The sequence below is a fragment of the Podarcis cretensis genome, assembly GCF_951804945.1.
Source record: "Podarcis cretensis genome assembly, chromosome: 16".
Classification (NCBI taxonomy): Eukaryota; Metazoa; Chordata; class Lepidosauria; order Squamata; family Lacertidae; genus Podarcis; species Podarcis cretensis.
The window spans coordinates 22,658,745-22,682,853 of NC_137186.1; the positions used below are offsets into that span (position 1 = coordinate 22,658,745).

Genomic DNA, 24,109 nt, shown 5'->3' on the forward strand with positions numbered 1-24,109 from the left:
AATTACTAAAGCCGGGAGACAAAGCTGGGCGATGGGAACAGCATGAAAGTGGAGCAAAGTCCCGGGCAGCCACCCACACGCCGGCGGAGAGGACCGCGGAAGGGGAGGAAGCGCCGGGCCTGCTGGGCCTCGTCTCTCTCCGCCACCGCTGCCGTCGAGGCTCCCTGCCGGGCCGAGGATGCGTCGCTGCTGACCTGCCCGGACGGCGCCCTGCAGGCGGACCGAGGCGGAGAGAGGAGCTAGCGCGCTGCCCCGACGGCAAGTAGAGAGAGCGAGAGCGCACCGAGAAGCGCGCCGGAGAGGGAGCGCGCGGAGAGGCGAGGTGGGCTGGCAGCGGGGCGCGGCGCGGCGAGATCCCCACCACCCCCATCCGGCCGCGGCTATGATGGTTCACTGTGCCGGCTGCGAGCGGCCGATTTTGGACAGGTTCTTGCTCAACGTCCTGGACCGGGCCTGGCACATCAAGTGCGTCCAGTGTTGCGATTGCAAATGCAACCTGACCGAGAAATGTTTCTCCCGGGAAGGCAAGCTCTACTGTAAGAACGACTTTTTCAGGTGAGGGGCGACGTTTCTCCATCTCCTTCCCCCACCCTTAAGTCTCCCCCCTCTCTTTTCTAACCCACCCCCCACCAACACCCCAATAGTCCCTCTTGGATGGTGTGGGTTGTAGTCGTAACCCCACTTCCTTAGGGTCTGAGCCCCCACTAAATGGAGTGCGACACCTCAGAGTTTAGAATTGCAGCCCCTGAAGTCTTCCCCCCCCCCACCCTGGAAAATTGCACACCATATTCCATCCCCTTCAGGACTGCGGTTCTACTCTTCTCTCGACTCTCCAAAAAGTGTTGCTAGTTCTGTATAGCCAATGTGTAAACAGACGCTAAGGGCCCTGACTCTGAACAACGCCCCCCACTCACAACCCACACAAAGGCCTGATCCCTCTATGGCTGTTTCCTTGGGGTTAAGCCAGCCATCGCCAAGCGTGCTCCTTAAGCATGCGCCCTTTACCCAGGAGTAAGTTCCATCGAAATGGAGGCTTGCTGCTGAACAAAGGGGTATAGGATCGGGCCATCCTAAATTCGGTTCCTAGGAAAGATAGTCCCATGGGAGGGGAAGGCAATGGGATTTACTACCGAGTAAGGGGAAGAGGCTTGCATCCTTTGATTTAGAAACTCAGCCCAAAGACAGAAAGGAGGGGGGGATGTCCTGCGATTTTTTATTTTGTTATTTTAAAGGTTTTTATATAGCTTGGTATTGGAAAATACTGACAAATGGGGGGGGGAGTAGCAAGGTCAAAACCTGCTCTCTCCACCAGCGGTGGATTTATCTGAGAGGGCGCGAAATCGGGCTACCCGAATTACCCAGGAAAAACTGAAATAAAAAGGAATACTCCATATCCATTTTGACACAGGCAAGGAGAGCCTGTTTCCCTTAGAGAAAGGGTCGAAAGAAGATTTAGCCTACCATTATGTGCGCGCTTTCCGTGGGAAGAACACCCACCCATCGAATTCACTAGGGCTTTCTTCCGAGTAAACTCAGGTCTGCTGTTTTGACGTCGAGGCTGCGCTCCAAAGTGGGCTTAGGCGCGCCAAAGCCCATGAATTTCCCGGCGGCACGGTACAAATATTTGTCAGCATGACAGAGGCCCAGAAGCTGGTCCTGAAGTTCTTGCGTCCCCACCCCAACAATGCCAAATCGACGCAATCCCCTTCCCCTTGATTTTATATTTTCATTGAAAATATAACCAGCAGAGCCCCCCCCCTTCACCCCCTGTTAGTCTGGGCAGCCGAGGTTTAAATATATGCAGTCCGACCCTACTCGGGAGTAAGTCCGATTGATTTCAACGGTCTCCTTCACAATTTACAGCTGTCTGCGCAGAAGTTAAAGTCCTATTGATTTCAACCGGGCTTACTCCCAGGTAAGTGGGGCTGCAATTACAGCCTATATAAGCAAAGGATGACAGTTTCGGGGGTATTTGGGGAGCGGTACCTGTTCGCCACCCCCACCTCCTAATGTATACAAATTTAGGGGAATCCATTTTTTGTGGCTATTCATAGAGGCACATTATTTTTTCGTCCAGAGGAAAGGCGTCCAAGTACCCCCCCCAAGTATTATTATTATTATTATTATTATTATTATTATTATTATTATTATTAACAATAATATTTTTCAAAGCCCCCTAGATCTTAAAAGCCAGTTCTTTTCAGGTGTTGTCTCCCCACCCCGCCAAAAACCTTCGGAGAAGGAGGTGGAAATCTTCGCCTCCTTTGACTGTGGCCCACCCGCATTTCTCACCCCCCCCACCTCCCTTCCTTATTGTCTTGGGGAAAATGAAAATCAACAAATAAACCCTCATTTTGCAAATGCAAATCCATCCCAGCCTTTTGTTTTCGGGCATTAATTGGAGGTAAAGCGCCTATCTGTTTAGAGATGGAAATGGCAGGCACGGGAAGGTGCGGTGCTGTAGGGCGAGAGAGGGGGAGCCGAAGTGACTTCAGCTCTGCGGGCATAGGGCCCCCCAAGGCAAACGCATATGAATGAATGGAAGGCTAAGCTGGCTTTGCACATGTAAACGGGCCTGTAATGGCCATTCTGAATTCTTAGACTTTCCAGCCTCTTCCCTCCCCCACCCCCACTTTTTAAAAACTTTAAACCCCTTGAACGGTTTGGGTTTTTTAAAAAAAAATAATAGGGAGCACATGAGACGACCGCCATGCAAACTAACCGCACCAAAATGATTTATGGGTTGTAATGTTTTCACTAAATCAACGTCACCGTGGGCCATCCTGGGGAGAAAATGGTGCCTAGCGGAGGAGGAGGTGATGACTTGGAGCCTTGTGCGCTCTATAGCCCAAATTCGAGGTGTATGCGGGGGCAGACACACTGACACATCGATACAGAGACCTCGATTTTAGTTTTTGGACCACATTTCAACAGGCGATTCTTACGCGTTACACACATGCATGCCTAGCTACCCACACAACTCGCTGCAATAAGGAAAATTAAAAGCGTTTCCACAGCTCTCGTTTCCCCTAACGCAGCGCGCTTTGCTTTTTGCGACGGCGAGGGGGTGGTTCCTAATGCCTAGATCTAAAGGACCCCAGTTTGGGTCTTTCTACTGTGGCCCCGATTCAGTCCAACGCGCCACACACGCGGGAGGGAGGGGAAAGCACCCCAGGCTGCCAACAAACAATCAAAAAAGCACCTAGTGAGAGTGTTGCTACAGGCCTCAAGTAGATCAAGCACCCGGGACTGGATCCGACGGGAGTTCTCCTGCGCAAAATCGGCCGAGATGGCCCAATTCCTCTGGACTGGAGGCGGGAAAGATTGCGTTGGTCGGATCCTGTTCCTTCCCCGTCGCCAAAACTTCTCCAGGGCTAGGTAATAAAATGACCCCTCTGTTCCTCCCCGCTCCGTCCCTAAATTATTTGGCAGCGTCTACCGGGAAGGTCTAGAAGTTCCCAACGCGCAAAAATACCATGGAGAGCGGCTCCCCGCTAAGACTCCTTTCCTTCCTTAGTGGGTCCGCATCCTCTCTTTCTCTGACCTCCCCCCTTTTCCTCACCCCACTCTTACGCTATCTCTTTTGTATCCAGGAGGTTTGGGACCAAGTGCGCCGGGTGCGCGCAAGGCATCTCCCCGTCGGACCTGGTGCGCAAAGCCCGGAGCAAAGTCTTTCACCTGAACTGTTTCACTTGCATGGTGTGTAACAAGCAGCTCTCGACGGGCGAGGAGCTTTACATCATCGACGAGAACAAATTCGTCTGCAAGGACGATTACTTGAGCTCGGCCAGCTTGAAAGAAGGCAGTCTCAACTCAGGTGAGCTGACGGAGCCGGCCCTACCCTAGGGCAGGAGGAAGGAGTCGCCTTTGGCAGCCCATATGGAGTGTCAGGAAAGAACAGCCTTTTGTTAGCTATTTGATTCGCGATTTCTCTCTGTGTGTGCGAGCGCGGGCACGCGCCAGGGAGGAAGAGAAGCGCCTTAGTTCAGTGGTAGAGGATCTGCTTTGTGTGCAGAAGTTCCCGGAATCAGACCCCGGCATCTCCATATAGGGCTGGGGGAGATGTCTTGTCTTAAAGCCTGGAAAGCTGTGGGTCGGTGCAGAGGCAATACATGGACCAATTTGTGTCTGATTCAGTATCGGACAGCTTCATAGGTTCCTTTGCTTTTTGCCTCAGCTGCCAAAGTAACTCGAACGGCCTGCAGTTGGAAAGCGTGCATTTGCTGCTAGATAGGGGCGGTCTCCTGTAACAACTGTACTGTTGCTCTTAGTGAGTGGTACTAGGGATTTTGCTGTTCCTGTTATTTATTTTTTGCTGATTGATTGCTGATGTGTGGACACCTAGCCACACTCCTTTGGGAAGTAGGACTCATTGAACTGGGTGGAATTGATTTCCCAGTAAAGGCGCAGAGGCTTGCGCTGTAACTCAGGTCCCTGCCCCGAGTTGCTTGCAAACCTACGTTGGACGGAGAACGAGCAAAGGGAGCGGAGATGGATGGGTCAGAAGGGACAGATGAGGACAAGCGCAGCCCCCAGCCCAGACCTTCAGAGTGATTCTGAGAACCTTCGACGTTGCATTTCTATCGCGCCTTTCTTCCGCCTATTGGAAGGTCCTTTTCTATATCCCAACAGGCACCGCGCAGAAGGATTTCTGCGCTAGGAGGGTCTCTGCCTAGAGGAGCTTACAGTTTAACTTTAGACAAAGGGAAGCGGGGAAAGGAGGGAGACAAAAGGGCGACGAGGAGAGTGAAGGAAGGATTTCGCGTGAGGGGAAAACAGAAGAATGAGCCGCGGCGGTGAAGACCGTGGTTCCAGCTCTTTCTGTTTGGGGAATTAACCCGTCGGTGCCGAAATGGATTGCACAGCATTAGGGTGTGTGTGTGTGTGTGTGTGTGTGTGTGTGTGTGTGTGTGTGTGTGCTAGCAACAAGGGAGAGTGAAGGAGAGAAGGAAGACCTTGTATTTGTCTATTCCTAAAGCTTTACCCAGAAAAATATCGCTTGGGATCTGTCGAATTTGTCCCCTTCCTTCTCCGTCTTTGTTTTGTTTTTGTTTTTTGTTTTTGTAAAAGAGGGGATTTGGAAGTCACCCTGTTTAGGAGTGCCTTCCCGCTTCCATCTGTGGGGGTATATGACCCTGGTTCCCTGCAGCAGCCGTCGAGGGGGAGGCATCTTGTGGTCCAATCCCCCCCCCCCTTGGAGACACATTGCATTCGTTTGAATACAATAACTGCTTTTGCTGGATAGTATAGGACCAAAGACCCTCCAATCTCGCGTGTTTTTCTCCTGAGCGTCCAAGCAGGAGCCTCTAGGGAGACCTACAGACCAGTGGAGGTGCCTCCAACGCCTCCCAGAGCCTTTTTGCTTCCTTCCAGCGGTATCAATAAGCGCAAAGCAAATTTCAGAACGGCTTCCCTCTCTTTAGACGGGGCGGGTGTCGATTAATAGGGCCAGCAGCGGAAGTTACTGATGAGAGCGGGGCCTCCAAGAGGGGCCTTGCATAGCAAGCCAAACCTCACAGGAACGTAGGAAGCAGCCTTATATTGTCTACCCTGACTGGCAGCGGCTTTCTAGGGATTCAGGCAGGGGAATAGTCTCAGCTGTATGGGGGGGGGGGCGGAAATTCAAGCAGCTAGCTCCCTTCTGCATGCAGAGCAAATGTTCTACCAGTGAGCAGGAATAAAATTAGAACTTTTAGAGCGGGGAGACAAGAAAATTTCTATTGAAAGTAGGTTGAAAGCGAGTGTAGTGTAGCGGTTAAAGTGTTGGGCCTGGGAGATCAGGGTTCGAATCTTCGCTCGGCTATGAAGCTCACTGACTGACCTTGCGTCGGTCTCTGCCTCTCAGAGTAACCTACCTCGCAGGGCTGTTGTGGAGGGAGAACCATGTGTGCCACCTCGAACTCCTTATCGGAAAAGTGGGATATAAATGCAAATAGCAGCAGCAGCAAATCAGGAGGCAACGTACTGAAGAGGTTGCTGACGGTGTGACGTTTTTGAAAAACAAACCTCATTTTATTTCACAACTCCTGCAACTGGGACATGCTTCCCTTTGCTCAGAAGTCAACTCCCCTTACCTCCAACAGAGCCGCCTTCCCAGAAACGTGCGTCTCGGATTAAGGTGTGTAGAGAGCACATAGTCCGGGATTCTTCCCCGCCCCAATGGTCCTGCAACACCCCTTCCAAAACCAGACCTGTCCATATCCCTCCCTCCTTCCATTTTTCTTCTTCTTCTTCAGGATCGGGACCCAGGTGCTTTGGGTTGGGTTGGATCTAGGTGAGAAAATGGGGGAAAGGGATCAAGAGGACTGGGGGTGGGGCGCCGCTGGCCTCTGCTTTTCAGACGGCTTTATTTGTTTGTTTGATTCATTAATGAATCAATTAATTGATTGCATTTCCCTCCGCCTTTGGGATCCTCGGTGCTCCTCAGGGCAGCCTGTGTCCTCTTTCTTCCTCCTGTCTTTTCTTTTCACCTTCTGCGTATTTCTTTCGAGGGAGCCGAACCAGAGATAGACAACTGCTTTTCTCTGAAAGCAGTACTTGGTGGCTCCCTCCTTAGTAAGATTGAATTGTTTGTGTCGCCCTCCTTTCCCAAAATGGCGCGCAAAGATCTCTTCCCTGCTCTCACAGCAACCCTGCAAGGTAGGATAGGCCGAGAGGCAGTGGTCGCCCTGTGAGCTTCATGGTTTGAGTGGGGGTTTGAACCCTGGTCTCCCAGGTCCATGTCTGACCACTACACCACACTTCCACCTTCCTTTCCAGGCCTGTCATCTCTCCTACCCTAGGTCCAAACAGGATGAAATCTGATGTTGATTTTGCAGGAGGGGAGGGGTCTTTGCATACCTAAGCCTGGTGACTGATGAACGCTGTCCTGCCAAGTGATCCCTTTGGGAAAGAGAAAGACTGATACCCCTTTCCTTCTGTAAATCTGACCCATGCAGCTGCTAGCCCTCTCTTCCCAAAGAGTGACACCCGCTCTCCCCTTTCCTTGTCAGTGTCCTCTTGTACCGACCGAAGTCTGTCTCCAGACATCCAGGACCCGATGCAGGACGACACAAAGGAGACCGACAACTCCACCTCCTCCGACAAAGAGACCACCAACAACGAGAATGAGGAGCAGAACTCGGGGACCAAGCGGAGGGGACCCCGGACCACCATCAAGGCTAAGCAGTTGGAGACCCTCAAAGCAGCTTTTGCTGCCACCCCGAAGCCCACCAGACATATCCGGGAGCAGCTGGCCCAAGAAACGGGACTCAACATGAGAGTCATCCAGGTAAGAGGACCCGCGCCCGGTTGTTGAGTCCGAGCTCCGATGGGACTATCACCTTACCTGTTCTGCACTAGACCATAGAGGGGTTTGCTCATCTCTGTGCATTTTGGTGGCCCTTAGGGGATGATAGGGCCACTGCTCTTTGGAATGCAGCGTTCTCTATATCCAGCCACGCACTCGTCTACCGAAAGGGGGTGATCTTCTACATGTTGCAGATTGCATCATAGCTTGTCACAACTGACATCGGCAAAGGGTCTCCTGTGATGTGATGTCATCTGAGCTGCAGATGATGTCACACACTCACTCACTCACATCACCCAGCAACAACCAGGAAAGTTGGAAGGAGCTACAGAAATCTTCAAGCTTTTTGTCCTCCTTACCAGAAGATGGCCATCATTTTACCTTCGTTCTTCATCCTGAAATGTTTTGGGAAACCTTCGTTTACTTAAGTGTGGAATATTAGAATACTTGTTTTTATGGATAGGTAGTACTAAAGTATAGGTTTTTTGTGTTGGGTTGCTAGCTGTCTAGGAAAGCCCAACCTGAGGAACACTTTATGAGGAAGTAAACGCTACCAAATTCATGAGATTTACTTCCCAGCAGAACTGGCTGAAAATCAGTCAAGGGAAAATGTATGCTCAAGTCCCTTTAAAATGAATGTGGATACCAGCCTATTCTGCCAACAAAGGTCCGTATAGTTAAAGCCATGGTTTTCCCAGTAGTGATGTATGGAAGTGAGAGCTGGACCATAAAGAAGGCTGATTGCCAAAGAATTGATGCTTTTGAATTATGGTGCTGGAGGAGACTCTTGAGAGTCCCATGGATCTTTGCAAAAAGATCAAACCGATCCATTCTTAAGGAAATCAGCCCTGAGTGCTCACTGGAAGGACAGATCGTGAAGCTGGGGCTCCAATACTTTGGCCACCTCATGAGAAGAGAAGACTCCTTGGAAAAGACCCTGATGTTGGGAAAGATGGAGGGCACAAGAAGAAGGGGACAACAGAGGACGAGATGGTTGGACAGTGTTTTCGAAGCTACCAACATGAGTCTGACCAAACTGCGGGAGGCAGTGGAAGACAGGAGTGCCTGGCGTGCTCTGGTCCATGGGGTCACAAAGAGTCGGACACGACTAAACGACTAAACAACAACAAACCAGCCTATTCATGTTCACTTTGAAGTAATAAGTGCGACAAATGCTCAGTCAAGCTTCCTCATAAGGATGCATGCCTAGAATTGTAAAGCCCAGCCCTATCCATGTTTGCAGAGAAGCGTTTCCTAGTAATTTCAATGAGATTTACTTTTGGGTAAATGTGCAGAGAACTGCAGCCTTGGTCCTTAAAGTGCACAGACAGTACTTATGCCCGGCAAAGTTAAATCACTTGCTGTTGTTTAGTCCTTCAGTCGTGTCCGACTCTTTGTGACCCCATGGACCAGAGCACGCCAGGCACTCCTCTCTTCCACTGCCTCCCGCAGTTTGGTCAAACTTATGTTCGTAGCTTCGAGAACACTGTCGAACCATCTTGTCCTCTGTCGTCCCCTTCTCCTTGGGCCCTCCATCTTTCCCAACATCAGGGTCTTTCCCAGGGAGTCTTCTCTTCTCATGAGGTGGCCAAAGTATTGGAGCCTCAGCTCAGTTAAATCACTAGTCCCCTTGATTTCAACACGAAAATGAATCCCTCAGTTTGGTGCTCTCCCATTGAAATCAACACATAGACAGGTGCTTTATATACCTGGTTGGGCCTTTGGTGCAACTAGCTCAGTATCCTCACTGACTGGGCAGCAGCTCTCCAGGGTTTCAGGAAGGAGACATTCTCAGCCCAGACCTACCAGGACCTTCTGTCTGAGAATCAGATGCTCTACCATAGAGCTATGGCCCTTCCCCCAGCAATGTACACTGCCCCCATGAGGTTGGAGGTTAGACTGCAATCCTGGGCACAATAATTATGAAGTTACCAGTAAGCCTTGCTGAAATCAGCAGGACTTCCTCTTGAGTAAACATGCATGGTTTTGAGCTGGTGTTAAGACAGCCATGATGATGTTGTAAGTTTACTATTTATCTGTTCTGTCCAAGTAAGTCATACTCAGAGCAGACCCACTGAAACTATTGATTGATTGATTGATTGATTGGACTTGGATTAGTCATGCCCCTTTATTTCAATGGGTCTATGCTGAGTATGTCTCAGTTTAACACAACCCTGTTCTGCCGGAAATATTTCCAGCATTGCAAGCAATCTAAGGGAGGATTTGATAAGCCATTTTAAACAATGGGAAACATTATATAAATGCAATATTGCAATAATATAGAGGCAAGTGAAAGGATAGCAAATTAATATTACATGTTTTTTTGTTTGGATTTGTATTGTGCACAGAATTTGAAGGAACTCAAAATGGAACAGTGGTACCTGGTAGCATTCCTATGCAGGGCATTTCAGCAATTTTTATCACACTCCTGTATGATTGCCTTATGTTTTAAATTGGGATGGGGTGCAGGCCAAAAGAACGACGAGTAGCTCTGGTGAGATTCAAGGACTCTTGCTTGACTTATAAAGCAGCCTCTCTTACAATGACTTGTTTCGACCCCGAGTTGTAAATTAAACATTAATGGAGCCACAGGGTCGTCAGTTGTATCAAGAGTAGACCCACTGAAAATTAATGGACATGGCTAATTTAAGTCTATCATTTTCAATGGATCTAGTCTAACTTAGCTGGATACAGCCCTCAAATCCATCAACTCGGCTCCAGTTATCAATACATTATGATGGCAATATGGATTAATGTCATGAATTTTAGAATATCATCACATAAGGTAGCTTATGAAAAGTGGGTTAAAAAAATTACTGACTAAAAAAAATAGTACAATATGATCTCTACCTACTAATAAGTAAATCCTATTGAGTTCAGTGGGGCTTACTCCCAGATAAGTGGACAGAGGACTGGGGAAAAAGTCATAAAATCATATAGGCATTAATAAAAAATATAGTCATCAGAATTTAGCCATAGAAATGTAGAGAGAGAGACCGCCACGGTGGAAAAGATGGGTTGTAACTGTTGATAGTCCTACTCAAAGTAGACCTATGGAAATGTATGTATTCTGTGTAAGGCTTGCACTGGATCCAATCCTTTGATGTTTACCTCAATTCAGAGGCCAAGGCTGAAAATGAATAATCCAATGACAGCCCCCCCCCCCGAAGATTTTTCAAGGATTGTGGATTTGAAACATGGGATCAGTGTTCTTTTGCAACGATGCCATGTAGCACCCATCTGGGTGGTCCGGTAGCATCATGCCACATGGAGTCTACTGAAGCAAACCCTACTATTATTATTAGCAGTAGTTTTATATTTTATTTAGATGCTGCCCATCTGGCTGGGTTTCCCCAGCCGCTCTGGGCAGCTTACAGATCAGATTCCTCTAGTTCCCCCTGCCTTTTCCTCCTGTCCATGATGAATGAAACAGCCTGTGTAGGACTGAGTACAGTGGTACCTCAGGTTACATACGCTTCAGGTTACATACGCTTCAGGTTACAGACTCCCCTAACCCAGAAATAGTGCTTCAGGTTAAGAACTTTGCTTCAGGATGAGAACAGAAATCGGGCTCCGGCGGAGCGGCAGCAGCAGGAGGCCCCATTAGTTAAAGTGGTGCTTCAGGTTAAGAACAGTTTCAGGTTAAGTACGGACCTCCGGAATGAATTAAGTACTTAACCTGAGGTACCACTGTATCTTGCAAGTGTGTGTTCTCTCTCTGGAGCAGTTTAATAGAGAATGAGAGTGGAGCTTCCAAGTTCAGAGGCACTATACCTCTTAAGTTCAGCTGCTGAGGCCAAGGAAAAGAGAGAAGAGTGTTGCCTTCATGTTCTGCTTATCTGATTCTCAAAAGCACCTGCAAGGTCTAAATGGATGCAGGTCTAGATCAAAGATGGGGAAATGGTGGTCTTTTAGGTGGGACTCCAACACCCATCAGCCTCAGCCAGTATGACCCATGACTAAGCATTATGGGAATTGCAGTCCAACCTGACCTGGCAGCCCACAGATTCTCCATCTCCAGTTCGAATGGACCTTTGATCGCATCTAACAGGAATAGTCTTATGGGTAACATAGGACAGAAGGGAATCCCATTCTGGTACTTTAAAGCACCAGGTTTTTGGGGATTCCGGAGCAAAACCAATACAAGCACCACCAAGAAGTATTAAAAATGCAGTAGGAAATCTCTAGGATATTCTAGTACAGGTCAACATGCTTTTTTTAAGGCGGGGAAAGTGATGAAACAGGAGATATTTTGGATTGTTTCCCCACACTGCTAATTGTACCATTTAGTGCACACTGCTCCTAGTAGTTGTTACTCCTAGTATTTATTACTACAGACATTTCTATGTTGTAGTAGTAGACTGATGCTTAATTAGGGCACAAAACAGCAGCAGCAGAGCCATCATGCAACCTTTCACCCCACAAATTAGCGGGCCTACCCACCCTACTACCAGTCCATGGCAATATAACATCATTTATTAGCACAGTAATACATAGGGACTTTTCAGTGTCCTAGAGTCATAGAACTGTAGAGTTACTTGGAAGTGACCCCAAGGGTCATCTAGACCAACCCCCTGCAGTGCAGGAATCTCAACTATTTAGTCTTCATGGGCAGATCCTGAACCCCTCTCCTCCAAACCGGGTTTCCTCTTGATGGACCTACAAAGAAAACCCTTACGTTTTTCTGCAAGCAGGGGGAGGGGGTATCTTTTTGTCATTGAATGCCCTCCCCCACTTTCTCTTCCCCTCCCCGCTTCCCCATCTTCTCTTCCCTTTATGTATATTTTGAGTTTGATTGTGTGGTGTGCGTTTTTTTTATCCTAATTTCCTGCCTCTCCATCCGTCGGCCTTTCTTTTGGGTGTCCGTTCGGGTTCAGTCTGGCCGGAGGGCGTTACCGTGGCCTCTCTCCTTCTGTGCCCCCCGCAGGTTTGGTTCCAGAACCGACGGTCCAAGGAGCGACGGATGAAACAACTGAGCGCGCTGGGTGCCCGGAGACACGCTTTTTTCAGAAGTCCTCGACGCATGCGCCCTCTGGGAGGCCGCTTGGATGAATCCGAAATGCTAGGCTCCACCCCTTATACTTATTACGGAGGTAAGAAGGTCCCCCCACCCCCGATTGGGGGTGGGCGGAATCGTGGTGGGCGCTTTCCCTTCCTTTCATCCATTGACTGTTTTCTGAGTTTTGTCCCCAAAACATATTAGAATCCCAATCAAACAAGGATCACCATCCTAGAGGCATTTACCTGGGCATCTTACCTGATGCAGATCCACACTAGTTACATTTAAAGCACGTGGCTTTTCCCAAAGGACCCTGGGAGCTTCCCCCCCCCTCGGGGTAAAAAGGTAAAGGTAAAGGTACCCCTGCCCGTACGGGCCAGTCTTGACAGACTCTGGGGTTGTGCGCCCATCTCACTTAAGAGGCCAGGGGCCAGCGCTGTCCGGAGACACTTCCGGGTCACGTGGCCAGCGTGACATCGCTGCTCTGGCGAGCCAGAGCCGCACACGGAAACGCCGTTTACCTTCCCGCTGGTAAGCGGTCCCTATTTATCTACTTGCACCCGGAGGTGCTTTCGAACTGCTAGGTTGGCAGGCGCTGGGACCGAGCAGCGGGAGCGCACCCTGCCGCAGGGATTCGAACCGCCGACCTTTCGATCGGCAAGCCCTAGGCGCTGAGGCTTTAACCCACAGCGCCACCTGCGTCCCCCCCCTCGGGGTACCGGAGACATTAGGTCTGTGAGTGAGGAACTACAATTCCCATGATTCCTTGAGTAGAAGTGCTGTGCTTTAAAAGGGGATTGAATGTTGTGAGCACAGCCAGATTTTACTTCGGAGTAAATGTGCATTTTGGGACTAACTTGAAGTCAATACTCTCGCTGCTGAAATCCCGCCCCTTTTGGACATCCCACCACCTCCTGAAGACGCGCCTCTCTAGACAAGCCATCCTTGATCTCCTGGCCACAACATCCTTGTTTAACCGTATTAATTGCTTCTTCAGCCATGCTGTTTTAATGAATTTGTCCTCTGGTATATTGCGATTATGGCTGGTTTGATTAACTGGTTTCATTCATTGTGCATTTTAACCGGGCGGATATAATTTTTATCATTGGGTTTACATTTGTAAACCGCTTAGAAGCCATTTTCTGACAAGGAAACTGTATATAAATACACATATAAATAATCACTAGAGTCCAGTTTTCCCTTTCTGCTTATACTGTAATGTTTATTGTTGCTATGGCCATTGGCTAATGCAAATAAAGTTTTATCTATCAGTCACTAGAACAAATAATTTAGGGGCTACTTTGAGTAAAACTTGGACCAATCTTGGCCTTGGAACCAGCCTCTTTAGAATCTGAACCTCTTGCTTCCTGAGGGAGACAGAGTAAAAAATTCCTCCTTTCTTTCTTCCCTTCCACACACAGATTCTTCCTTTTCCACCTCTCCCTGTCTTCCGCTTTTCTTCCCCTTTCCTCCCTTAACCCTCCTGAAAAATCACTGAAAATCCGAGGGTGCTCGGAAACCAGGGCCGCCGGTTGCTTGAATTTGCCCGCCCCCTTCCCTAAAAAATACACCCTTCCCCTGCTTTTTTGCTGTTCCTCTACTTTTAGTTCCTCTTCCGCCATAGTCCCCCCCCCCTTGTTGGTTCCTCTTCCCCTTGGTTCCTCTTCTTACCCTCCCCCTTGTTTCCCCTACCCCCGCCCCCTAGTTGGTTCCTCAGTCTAACCCTTTCCAACGGCTTCCCCGACGTTTTTCAGGCCAGCCTCAACCTCCGCCCCGTCGGTTTTCCTTGACGGGGAGGAGGCGTGGTCCTTGCCTGGATCTCCTCCTCCTTCCCGCCGCCCCGCCCGAGAAAGGGGGCTTTGTGCGGGAGGGTCCGGCTGTGCCCGACCCCTTTGACGCCCCGCGCTCCCTCGCCCTGCGCTGCGACGAACAAAGCTCCAGCTGCCTCGCCTTTGTACTCTTTTCAGACGGCATTTGTTCCAATTACGGCCGAACCCCAGGCGCGTATGGAAGGCGGCCGCCGCCTCTGGCCAGGGTCCCTGACATTTGTCTTCCAGGAACCGCGTCCCGGTTTCCCCGCACCCCGTCGCCTTCCAGCTCCCTGAAGGCGAACCCCGTTAAAAAAACGACCCCCGGGAGGGAAAATATTTATTTACTTCTTTGAGCAAGGTTCGCCTGGAGGGAACCTGGAAACCCCATTTTCCCGAGGATTCCGAGGTCTATCTGGTTTCCTGCTCCTTATACCCCGTCTTTGGAGGTAGGGGGTGTTATTTGGCACTCTTCCTCACCCCCCAAACACTTCCAAAGACAGGAAAGGGGCTTATCCAACTCCTAGGGGTCGAGATCCTTTGCCCCCCCCATAAAATATTTGTGGGGACTGGGCCCTCCGAAGTTGACAGGCATTACCATTCAGATGGTGTGCGCGCCGTGTTTCGTGATCGATTAGGCAGGGCGGGGCTTGCCTGGGCCCCCCAATATTTTATTCATTTTGGTACCCGTGGAAGGGCTGTAGCTCCGTGGCAGAGCATCTTTTTGGCATGCAGAAGGCTCCAGGTTCAATCCCAAATGGTACCTCCAAATCCCTTGTCTAAAACCGTCGCTGCCAGTCAGTGCAGGCAAACAAAGCTTGAGTTTAGCTGGTCGGACTCGGCATCGGGCCGTTTTTATGGCTGTGTGCTCCTTCTCCCCTTAAATCGCCAGGGGTAGTTTTCGGGTAGTGACGGGAATGATGCTAAACTGGTTTGGGGAGTAAACTTACTTGAACACAGCGGGACTTATTTTCCAGTAAGCACTTCAGAGGATTTTCTCGTGTGTTTTACGCGTCTCCTTAGCTCTAGTTGTTCCGTGCGCGCGGGCGCGGGTGTTGTTAGGAAGAGGTATACACGAGTGTTATTAAACAATTAAGTAAATAATTAATTCAATGTACATTCTATGGAACTATCTTCTGGTGTCAGAAATAAAAAAGCATGCAAACTAATAAATAAAGCCACAATTTAAGCATCCGAGAGGAACGGGAACAGCCTGTACGTTGGATATTTAGCATGAGAAGTGAAGTCAAATAAGATATATTAAAATACACTGCTACAACGTGGTGCCCTGCGGGGGTTTCGGGCTGCCTGAAGAGAAACTCCTGTTCGCTGGCGAATTCTAGCTGTTCCCAGAAGTTTCTCCCTTTATTTCTGAGAGTGTATGTGTCAAATTATGTGCAGAAAATGCCCTCTTCTCATGGAAAAAAACGTGTCTGTGTGAGTGTGCGTAATATAAATGTATACTTCCGGGAAAAGGGCCTTTTTTCTGTGGCAGCTCCTAAGCTGTGGAATGCCCTCCTCAGAGAGGTGCGTCTGGCGCCTTCACTACGCAGCTTTTTGCGGGAATGCTGAAGACGGTGGCCTTTGACACTTTAATGTGTGTTTTCAGATCCCGCCCTCTTCTTGTGAATCAATGTTTTCAACTGTGTCTTTTACTCTGAATTTTAAATAGTTGCAACTGGCCCCGAGACCTGCTGGTGAAGGGCGAGTGATGAATTATTTTTAAAATTATTATTATGAAAAGCAATAACAATAATTAGAGCGGCAAGATAATGCAAGGAGCCTCTTCCCCTCTAGAGGATAAGCGTGCGGACTTGGCTCCGGCTGAACACCTTTGTTCTAGGCTTGTGTGGGCCTTCTCCCCCCCCCTTTTTTTTTTTTAAGGAATGGGTGTATCTTTAATCGAATTAACATCCTATCCGCCACTGGCGGAGGATGATGGACGGGGGGGGGGGTGAGGAAGGTGCAGGCCGGGAGAGAATTGATTAACTCCAGCCGGTTTAAACCGACTGCTTCTGCCCTTGCTTCCTCCTAGTTTTCCGAAACTAAATTTGCAGCCCAATCCTAAGCGCGTTTACTCTGCGTTGAAGTCCCACCGCATTTTAAGAAGTTTTTTTTTCTCCTCCCACCCGGGTTCCTGCTAGTAAAGATTAACTCATTTGAATGTGAAGCCCCAATTTCTGGAGATTTAAGATTTTTGTATTTTTTTAAAAAAAAATGTTACAAGCCCATCTTTTCCTCCTGCGCGTATTTTTTTCTTCAGGCTCGGAGCGTATGGAAGGGGCGTATAGAATCAGGCGCGCATCTGATAGCAGTCCATAAACAAACGAACTTTAAGGCGGCTCCGGGCTTTGATGTGTCTGCTACTTTCTCCACGAACGTTCTGTTTGGAACGCCGTGACGTACCGAATAGAATTCGATGCGGGGGGGGGGGCGGATGTCCTTTGAGGATGCTTTTATACCGCTTGAGTGTGTCGTCAGGGGTGTTTGTTTCTGAAGCATAAAATCGGGAGAGGTTTGTGGGGCGTTTTAAACTGTTCCATGACAGTTTAGGCAGGCGGTAGTAGGTAGATGGAGGGTGGAGGCGCCTGTCTAATGCGTCAGGCCAAAAAAATTCCAGTTTTTGGCTTCCCACATCCGCGGAACACGCTAGCAAAGCGCTTAGGCAAGAAAAGCAAAACAAAAGGAGCTGGCTTTTCACTGTCCTCTTTCTGCCGTATTTATTTCGCGGTATACTGCCTCTGGGCATGGAGGTTTTGTTTTTGAGCTCCGGCAGCTCATAGTCGTGGCATCCGCCATTAAATTGTCCCAATGATTAAGACAAAACTCACCAAAATTATTGCTTAATTTATTATTGAATGCATTTACTTATTTCTTGTTTTTAAACCCCACACTTTATAAAGAATAATCGCCGTAGATTCACACTGTGTTGTTTTCGGTGACTCAAACCGTCCGTCCCCCCCGTGCGCGCGCACACCGATCCCACCCCACAGTAGCTGATCACAGACCCTCATCCTCATGCGGGAAATGGCACAACCGTCTTGCGCGCCATGGCTGCGATCCTACACCCACTCACTGGGGGGGGGGGGCGCTATTGAACTGAGTGGAACTTTTGAGTTTACCTGTACAGCATCGAGCTATAAGTGGGTTTCTGGCCTAAAGGCCGTGTCCATGCCTAGGTTTCTGTGGTAGAAGTTTATCCTTTGTATAAATGTCTCTGTGTATGTTTGTGTGTGTGTGTGTGTGTGTGTGTGTGCTCACTGATTTATAATTTGTGCTGTGAGCTGTTTTGGGGGCAGATCAATGTGAAAATGCGGCACACGAGCAATAAATTTAGTAGCATTATATTATTATTATTATTATTGTACGTTGTTGTTATTACCATGTTATACTAATAATAAAATTATTAGTAGTATACCATTATTATTATTATTATTACAGCATGCTGTTGTTGATAATGCATGCAAATAAAATATCAGCTGTTATTGTACTACTACCAATAATAATAATGTATTTCTATGCCACATTTCTATTATTTGCAATAATCCTGGTTGTTAATAATCTTTGCACTTCTCCTGGGGTTATGTCCTGGCCTGTTTCATCTGGCCCACTGTGGATAATTTCAAGTTTGAATCCTGACTGGCGTTTGACCATAGCTGTCAACTTGTCCCTTTTCTTGTGAGGAATCCTATTCGGAATAAGAGAATTTCCCTTTAAACAGCTATGCGTTTGACCCTTCTCGGGCCTTCCTGAGTGTCCTTCATTCCTTTCCGACTGTCCTGGCCTCTGCAGACGTCTTTGTGATCCTCCTTCTGCTTATTTGGGGGAGGTCAGGGGGTGTGGAGCAGAGAGGGTTTGCTTCGGAGCACAACAGCCGCCCAACAATGCGCGGGGCCTGCAGCTTTACCTCTCCGAGGTGTTTCTCCGGAAAGGAGTCGAGCTGGATTCAGTGGCGGAGCTTATGCTTGAACTCGGTTGCGCGTAAAGCAGGGCTAACGCAAACGGCTCTTCCTTCCGGGAGGTGTCAATGGCCAACTCTGCTTGCGGGAGGGCCGCAGCTCGGCTTTTGTCCCAGGTCCCATCCCCGATGACCTCTCCGGGTTAGTGCTGAGGAATATTCCCTGAACGGAACCCCGGAGAGGAGCCTCTGCCAGCCATTGCGCGCAGCACCGAACTGCATGACGCGCAATGGTCTCAACTCCCCAAACTGGCAAGGCAAGGCAGTTCTGTGGGCGCGGCTGCCCACCTGCCCTGGTCGTCCAGGAGAGAAATGGCAGGAAACCAGCCGTGTCGTCTTCTTCTTCCTAGCCCAGGGCTGCCAAATCCCGTTGGCATCGATATGTTGATGTACAGTGGTACCTCTGGTTCCATACGCTTCAGGTTACAGACTCCGCTAACCCAGAAATAGTGCTTCAGGTTAAGAACTTTGCTTCAGGATCAGAGCAGAAATCGTGCTCCGGCGGCACGACGGCAGCAGGAGGCCCCATTGGCTAAAGTGGTGCTTCAGGTTAAGAACAGTTTCAGGTTAAGTACGGACCTCCGGAACGAATTAAGTTCTTAACCCGAGGTGCCACTGCATTGCTTTTTTGTTTGCTTGCTTATCCCTCCCTCTACGGAGATTGCTCTTGTCTCCCCAGTCCTTAAGTTTATCCTCACAACAACCCTGTGAGGTAGGGTAGGTTGAGAAATAGTGATTTGCCACAGGGATTCATGGCTGAGTGGGGAGTTGAACCCGGGTCTCTCCAACGTCGGTCCAGAGCTCTAACCATTGCACCACACCACCTCTCAATCCATGGGATTTTTTTAATGGTTAACTGAGGGAAGGAAAGCTCATACCAATAACAAACTTTTGTTGTTGTTTAGTCGTTTAGTCGTGTCCGACTCTTCGTGACCCCATGGACCAGAGCACGCCAGGCCCTCCTGTCTTCCACTGCCTCCCGCAGTTTAGTCAAACTCATGTTTGTAGCTTCGAGAACACTGTCCAACCATCTCGTCCTCTGTCGTCCCCTTCTCCTTGTGCCCTCCATCTTTCCCAACATCAGGGTCTTTTCCAGGGAGTCTTCTCAAGAGGTGGCCAAAGTATTGGAGCCTCAGCTTCAGGATCTGTCCTTCCAGTGAGCACTCAGGGCTGATTTCCTTAAGAATGGATAGGTTTGGTCTTCTTGCAGTCCATGGGACTCTCAAGAGTCTCCTCCAGCACCATAATTCAAAAGCATCAATTCTTCCGCGATCAGCCTTCTTTCTGGTCCAGCTCTCACTTCCATACATCACTACAGTGGTACCTCAGGTTAAGTACTTAATTCGTTCCGGAGGTCCGTACTTAACCTGAAACTGTTCTTAACCAGAAGCACCACTTTAGCTAATGGGGCCTCCTGCTGCCGCCGAGCCGCCAGAGCACAATTTCTGTTCTCATCCTGAAGCAAAGTTCTTAACCTGAAGCACTATTTCTGGGTTAACGGAGTCTGTAACCTGAAGCGTATGTAACCTGAGGTACCACTGTAATAACAAACTTAGTTGGTCTCTAAGGTGCAACTGGGAGGAATTTTTTGATTTTGAGGGGAGGAGGGTTTTTCTCCTTGTAGGATCTCGTCAGCCCGGTTTTAGATCCAGTCTCACCTGGTCTCGCTCTTTCCTCTCTCCTCTGCCTCCCCCGCTCAGATTACCAAGGCGACTACTACGGCCCTGGGGGCAACTACGACTTCTTCCCGCACGGCCCCCCCTCGCAGGCGCAGTCCCCCGCCGATTCCAGCTACATCCCGACCTCGGGGGCCGGATCCACGCCGCTCGGACCCCTGGAACCCCCTCTTTCCGGGCACCACGCTTCCGAGAACCAAAGGTATACGGATATGATCTCTCACCCCGACACGCCCAGCCCGGAGCCCGGGCTGCCAGGCTCGTTGCACCCCATCCCGGGCGAGGTCTTCAGCGCGGGTCCCAGCCCCCCTTTCTCCATGTCCAGCTACAGCGGGCCCCTCTCGCACCCCAACCAGGAGCTGAACGAGACGGCCGTGTGGTAGAGCCACCCCCTGGCGGAGGGCGCGCGCCTGACCTCACCGGACCGAAAGAAGAGTAGCCCCTTTTTTTTGTCCAGCTCCGCCCGCTCCGTCGGGGCGAAAACTCCGTTTACCAAAAGCGCCACCACCGTGATGCCAAATCGCGCCTCGCCAGACCTCCTCTTCCCCCCACGCCCCTCGGGGGCCGCTCAAGGACCGCGCGCGGCCCGCTGTCTGGCCCCGGGTGGGCTCACAGTGGGGACGTTGGACATGGCTGGCGGGCCCCCCCAACCAACAAACCAACCAACCCACCCACCCAGAAGTGGTTCGCCGTCTTTGTTCGAGGAACCTCTGGCAGCGAATCTCTGGAACTCGCCCATTCGTTGGACCAAAGCTGGACTCGCCTGTTTCACAGACTGGAGGATGTGAGAAAGAGGTTGGGGAGCAAAATGACCATCACCTGTCCCCGCCCCGTCCAGGATTGCGTCTTGGGTTGTTGTTTTTTTTGGGTTGTTTTGGGTTTCTGTTTTTCCTAAATCCGAAAAAAAGAGAGAGAACCAGTTTATTTTAATTAAAAGGTTTATTTTGTGCGTGTTCGATGGTGGCAGGAGAAGGGACTTTGGGAAAAGATCTCCGGAAAGGAGGAATGTTTCATTGGTGACACGTCGCCCCCTCGTGGTAAGTGCTGGAACGACTTGCAGGACTTATTTAAATATGTTGAGAGGGATTTGGGGAGGGTGTTCTTTTTTGTTTTCTTAATTATTATTATTATTAATAATATTATTATATTATAATTATAATTATTTTGGCGGAAATATAACCACAACTACCAATAAAAGTTTTTTAAAAACCCAGTTTTGGAATGCCACTAGCAAACGCCAATCCAGTCTAAACCTTTCTCGGAGGCAACACACCTGTTTAAGAATGTATTATAGTTTTTTGCTCCTAGTTTCTTTATTTTGTATAAAGAAGAAACAAATAAAGTATGTTTTTGTGTTTATTGGTTATTTATTGTACCTTAGTCATCTGAAGTGTCAATTTGCAAATGAGGTAACAGCATAAGTAGGAGTACTAGAAAGATTCTCATTCTACTGCTGATCATTTTATCATTTAATGCGGTTAAGAACAACAATAATAATTACAATTATTATTAATTGGAATAATTCTCATTATTATTATTCAGTGCAAAAATGATTACTGTTAATTGCAATTAATTGGTGCTGCATTTCTCAGAGTAATCATGATCTGCCTCAAAGAGTGGGAGAGAAATGCCTCTGTTTTTAACACATACACAGCAACTTGGGAGTAAACCCCAGAGATCTAAAACTTAAAGGGACTTACTTCTGAAGAAATGTTCAGATTAGAAAGTACCGTATTTTTCTGCCTATAAGATGCCCTCATGTTTAAGATGCCCCCTGTTTTTGGGGACTCAAATTTAAGAAAATGGGGGGAGAGATGTATCTGTATATAAAACGTCCACTAATTTTTGACATTATTTTTAAGGGGGGGGGGGAACTAATCTTATTCACGGAAAAATATGCTAGCTCTATCTAAAACACGTTTTTTGTTTCTTTGAGCCAATTTAGCACATGGCGGCAGCTTTCGAATATTTAAAAACATCCCAGACAACATAGGCCAAATGTGTATCTCATTCAGGAATGGAGAATCTGCAACTGGACTCCAACTCCCATCAGGCCCAGCCAGTGTGGGTTATGCTTGGGGGTGATGGGAGCTGTAGCTCGGCTACATTTGGAGGACCATGGCTTCCTCATCTCTTCTAGAAGAAATCCCAGAAGGTGTAGATTTTCTCTTTCCTGAATGACAAGATGACCTTGCTGAGATTTCTTCCTTGACCTCTCTTGCATCCAGTCATCCTAGGTTTTAAAAAAGCAAAACAAAACAGGAACAGGGGCATAGATCGCTGGTCCAAAAATTAGAAGTGGCTTCATTGCACAGGTTGTAGCTAAAAGCGGGCCTTGCGTCTGCAAAGGTTGTGGTGGCTGCCTGACATGTGGGTGCTACAATAAAATATTGCAGCATGGAATACTTCTGTCTAAGGTCCCAGTTAAGTCGGCCATGACTTCCTACAGGATAATCCATTATCTTCCTCCCTGGTTTTCTGCCCCCCAAAACACACACACACACACACACACACACACACACACACACACACACACACCATTATTCCCTAAGTAGCAAGCATGTTCTGCTCCTATTGAGCTGATTTGAGAATTTATTTTCCCCAGTTGTGGGGGGAGAGGAGAGAAAGAGATTTCTGCAAAATTTGAAATCCCATACCCTCTTGATAACCTTCAACCTGTGTGTGGGTTTTAGCTCCATAATGTGCATTTACATACCATCCAACATTTCTCCCATGAAAACAAGGACGTCTGTTTTAGCTACACAAGCAGTGGTGCTCACAGCGATGTAGAACAGTGATGAAAGGAATGGTAATAGATAAGATGACAGGAAATGTGTTGTGCTGTCTTGAAGATCCTGGTCCGATTTACTGTGGCAGATGCTTTCATGGACCAGAGTCCATCTCGTCAGATCCTTGGCGTGTCCTCAGTCGGCTCAGATACACACACACTGCCCCCTTTCGTGTGTGTGTGTGTGTGTGTGCGTGTGCGTGTGTAAATTGGCAGGCCATTAAGGCCTCAGACCCAAGAGGTATACAGTCTGCAATGTTTCTATGCAAAAACACCCAGGTATCCCAGATAAGTGCAATGAAAATAAATGACCTTCCTACTTTGGGTGTGTTAATTTAACCTTTGGAGTGTGTGAGTGAAAGCCCTGCTCCAGAATGAGTTCTAAACAGACAGCTTCACCCTTGCCAACAAAATCTGGTTCGGTCGTTTGACGCCGGAGTCCCCCTTAACAGACAAGCCCCACATTTTTGAGACTTTTGCTGTAAGGTACTTGTCTTAGCGAGAGGATAACAGCTGATGTGGCTACTGGCCATCATGGCTATGCTTCTGAATACCAGTTGCCAGAAACTGCAGGAGCAGAGGGGGTTCCTTTCTGCTTGGGTCCTGCCTTCTGGTTTCCCATGGGCATCTAGCAGGCTCTTCTGATATTCTTATGATAGTCCCACTTTCTAGGAATTGCCTCAATCTCAGGCATGTACTCAAATGTAAGTCCCAACAGCTCATCCACATTTGAGGGTTAGGTAAAGGTAAGGGGACCCCTGACCATTAAGTCCAGTCGTGACCGACTCTGGGGTTGAGGCGCTCATCTCACTTTATAGGCCGAGGGAGCCAACGTTTGTCCGCAGACAGTTTTTCCAGGTCATGTGGCTGGACTAAGCCGCTTCTGGCAAAACCAGAGCAGCGCATGGAAACGCCGTTTACCTTCCTGCCGGAGTGGTACCTATTTATCTACTTGCACTTTGATGTGCTTTTGAACTGCTAGGTTGGCAGGAGCTGGGACCGAGCAACGGGAGCTCACCCTGTCGCAGGAATTCAAACATCCAGCCTGATCGGCAAGCCCTAGGCCTTATGGTTTTGACCACAGCACCATCCATGTCCCTACAGCGCCACCCGGGTTATTTAGCTGTTAATCCACCCCCCCCCCTTCAAATTAGGCCAGAGTCACCCACACTCATCCGCATTTGATTTTGTATCTGAGAGCAACTTTGGTCCAATAGGCATTACCCTATTGTTGTTTGTACCATATTTGTTGGGTCTGTTATGTCCATTAAGTACCGTCAGGGCATGTATGCATGTATGCAAATAATTACATGGTTAAAAATGAAACACTCCCCGTCCCATCACGAAGTGTGCAAAAGCACAAGTTGGGCAATTGTTAATTTGATTGTGCAGTCTTCTGACTTTTGCACAAATCCGCAGGATCAAAAGTATCTTGTGTTTTTATACTGTGGTTTTATGGTGTGGAGCACCCTGAGAGCACCCTGTATACAAATTAAATAAATTATAATAGTTGGTGCTTTTTTTCTGGGTACACAGTATTGGCACCTGCCCACCCCTAAATATTCAGAGTGTGGCACTTACTGCAACAACTT

The 24,109-nt window shown here is 48.7% G+C and overlaps 1 protein-coding gene and 1 long non-coding RNA gene across 3 annotated transcripts; one reads left to right on the forward strand and one right to left on the reverse strand.

Annotated features, from left to right (window-relative positions):
• Positions 1–37: 37 nt before the first annotated feature.
• On the forward strand, positions 38–21,010 carry LHX5 (LIM homeobox 5). 2 transcript variants are annotated; one of them, XM_079956951.1, is made up of 5 exons: positions 38–555; positions 3,594–3,817; positions 7,026–7,270; positions 12,216–12,381; positions 19,754–21,010. In XM_079956951.1, exons 1-5 carry the CDS (start codon positions 383–385, stop codon positions 20,110–20,112), a joined length of 1,167 nt encoding a protein of 388 aa, XP_079813077.1. In that variant the 5' UTR covers positions 38–382; the 3' UTR covers positions 20,113–21,010. The 2 variants fall into 2 exon arrangements, with proteins under 2 accessions (XP_079813077.1, XP_079813076.1); XM_079956950.1 differs by having other exon boundaries at positions 42–555; positions 6,993–7,270; positions 19,754–21,008.
• LOC307205167 lies at positions 6,324–7,431 on the reverse strand. The gene is made up of 2 exons (XR_013833934.1): positions 7,328–7,431; positions 6,324–6,778 (listed from the first exon to the last, which is right to left on the reverse strand). It is a non-coding gene; the product is annotated as an uncharacterized lncRNA (long non-coding RNA).
• Positions 21,011–24,109: the final 3,099 nt, after the last annotated feature.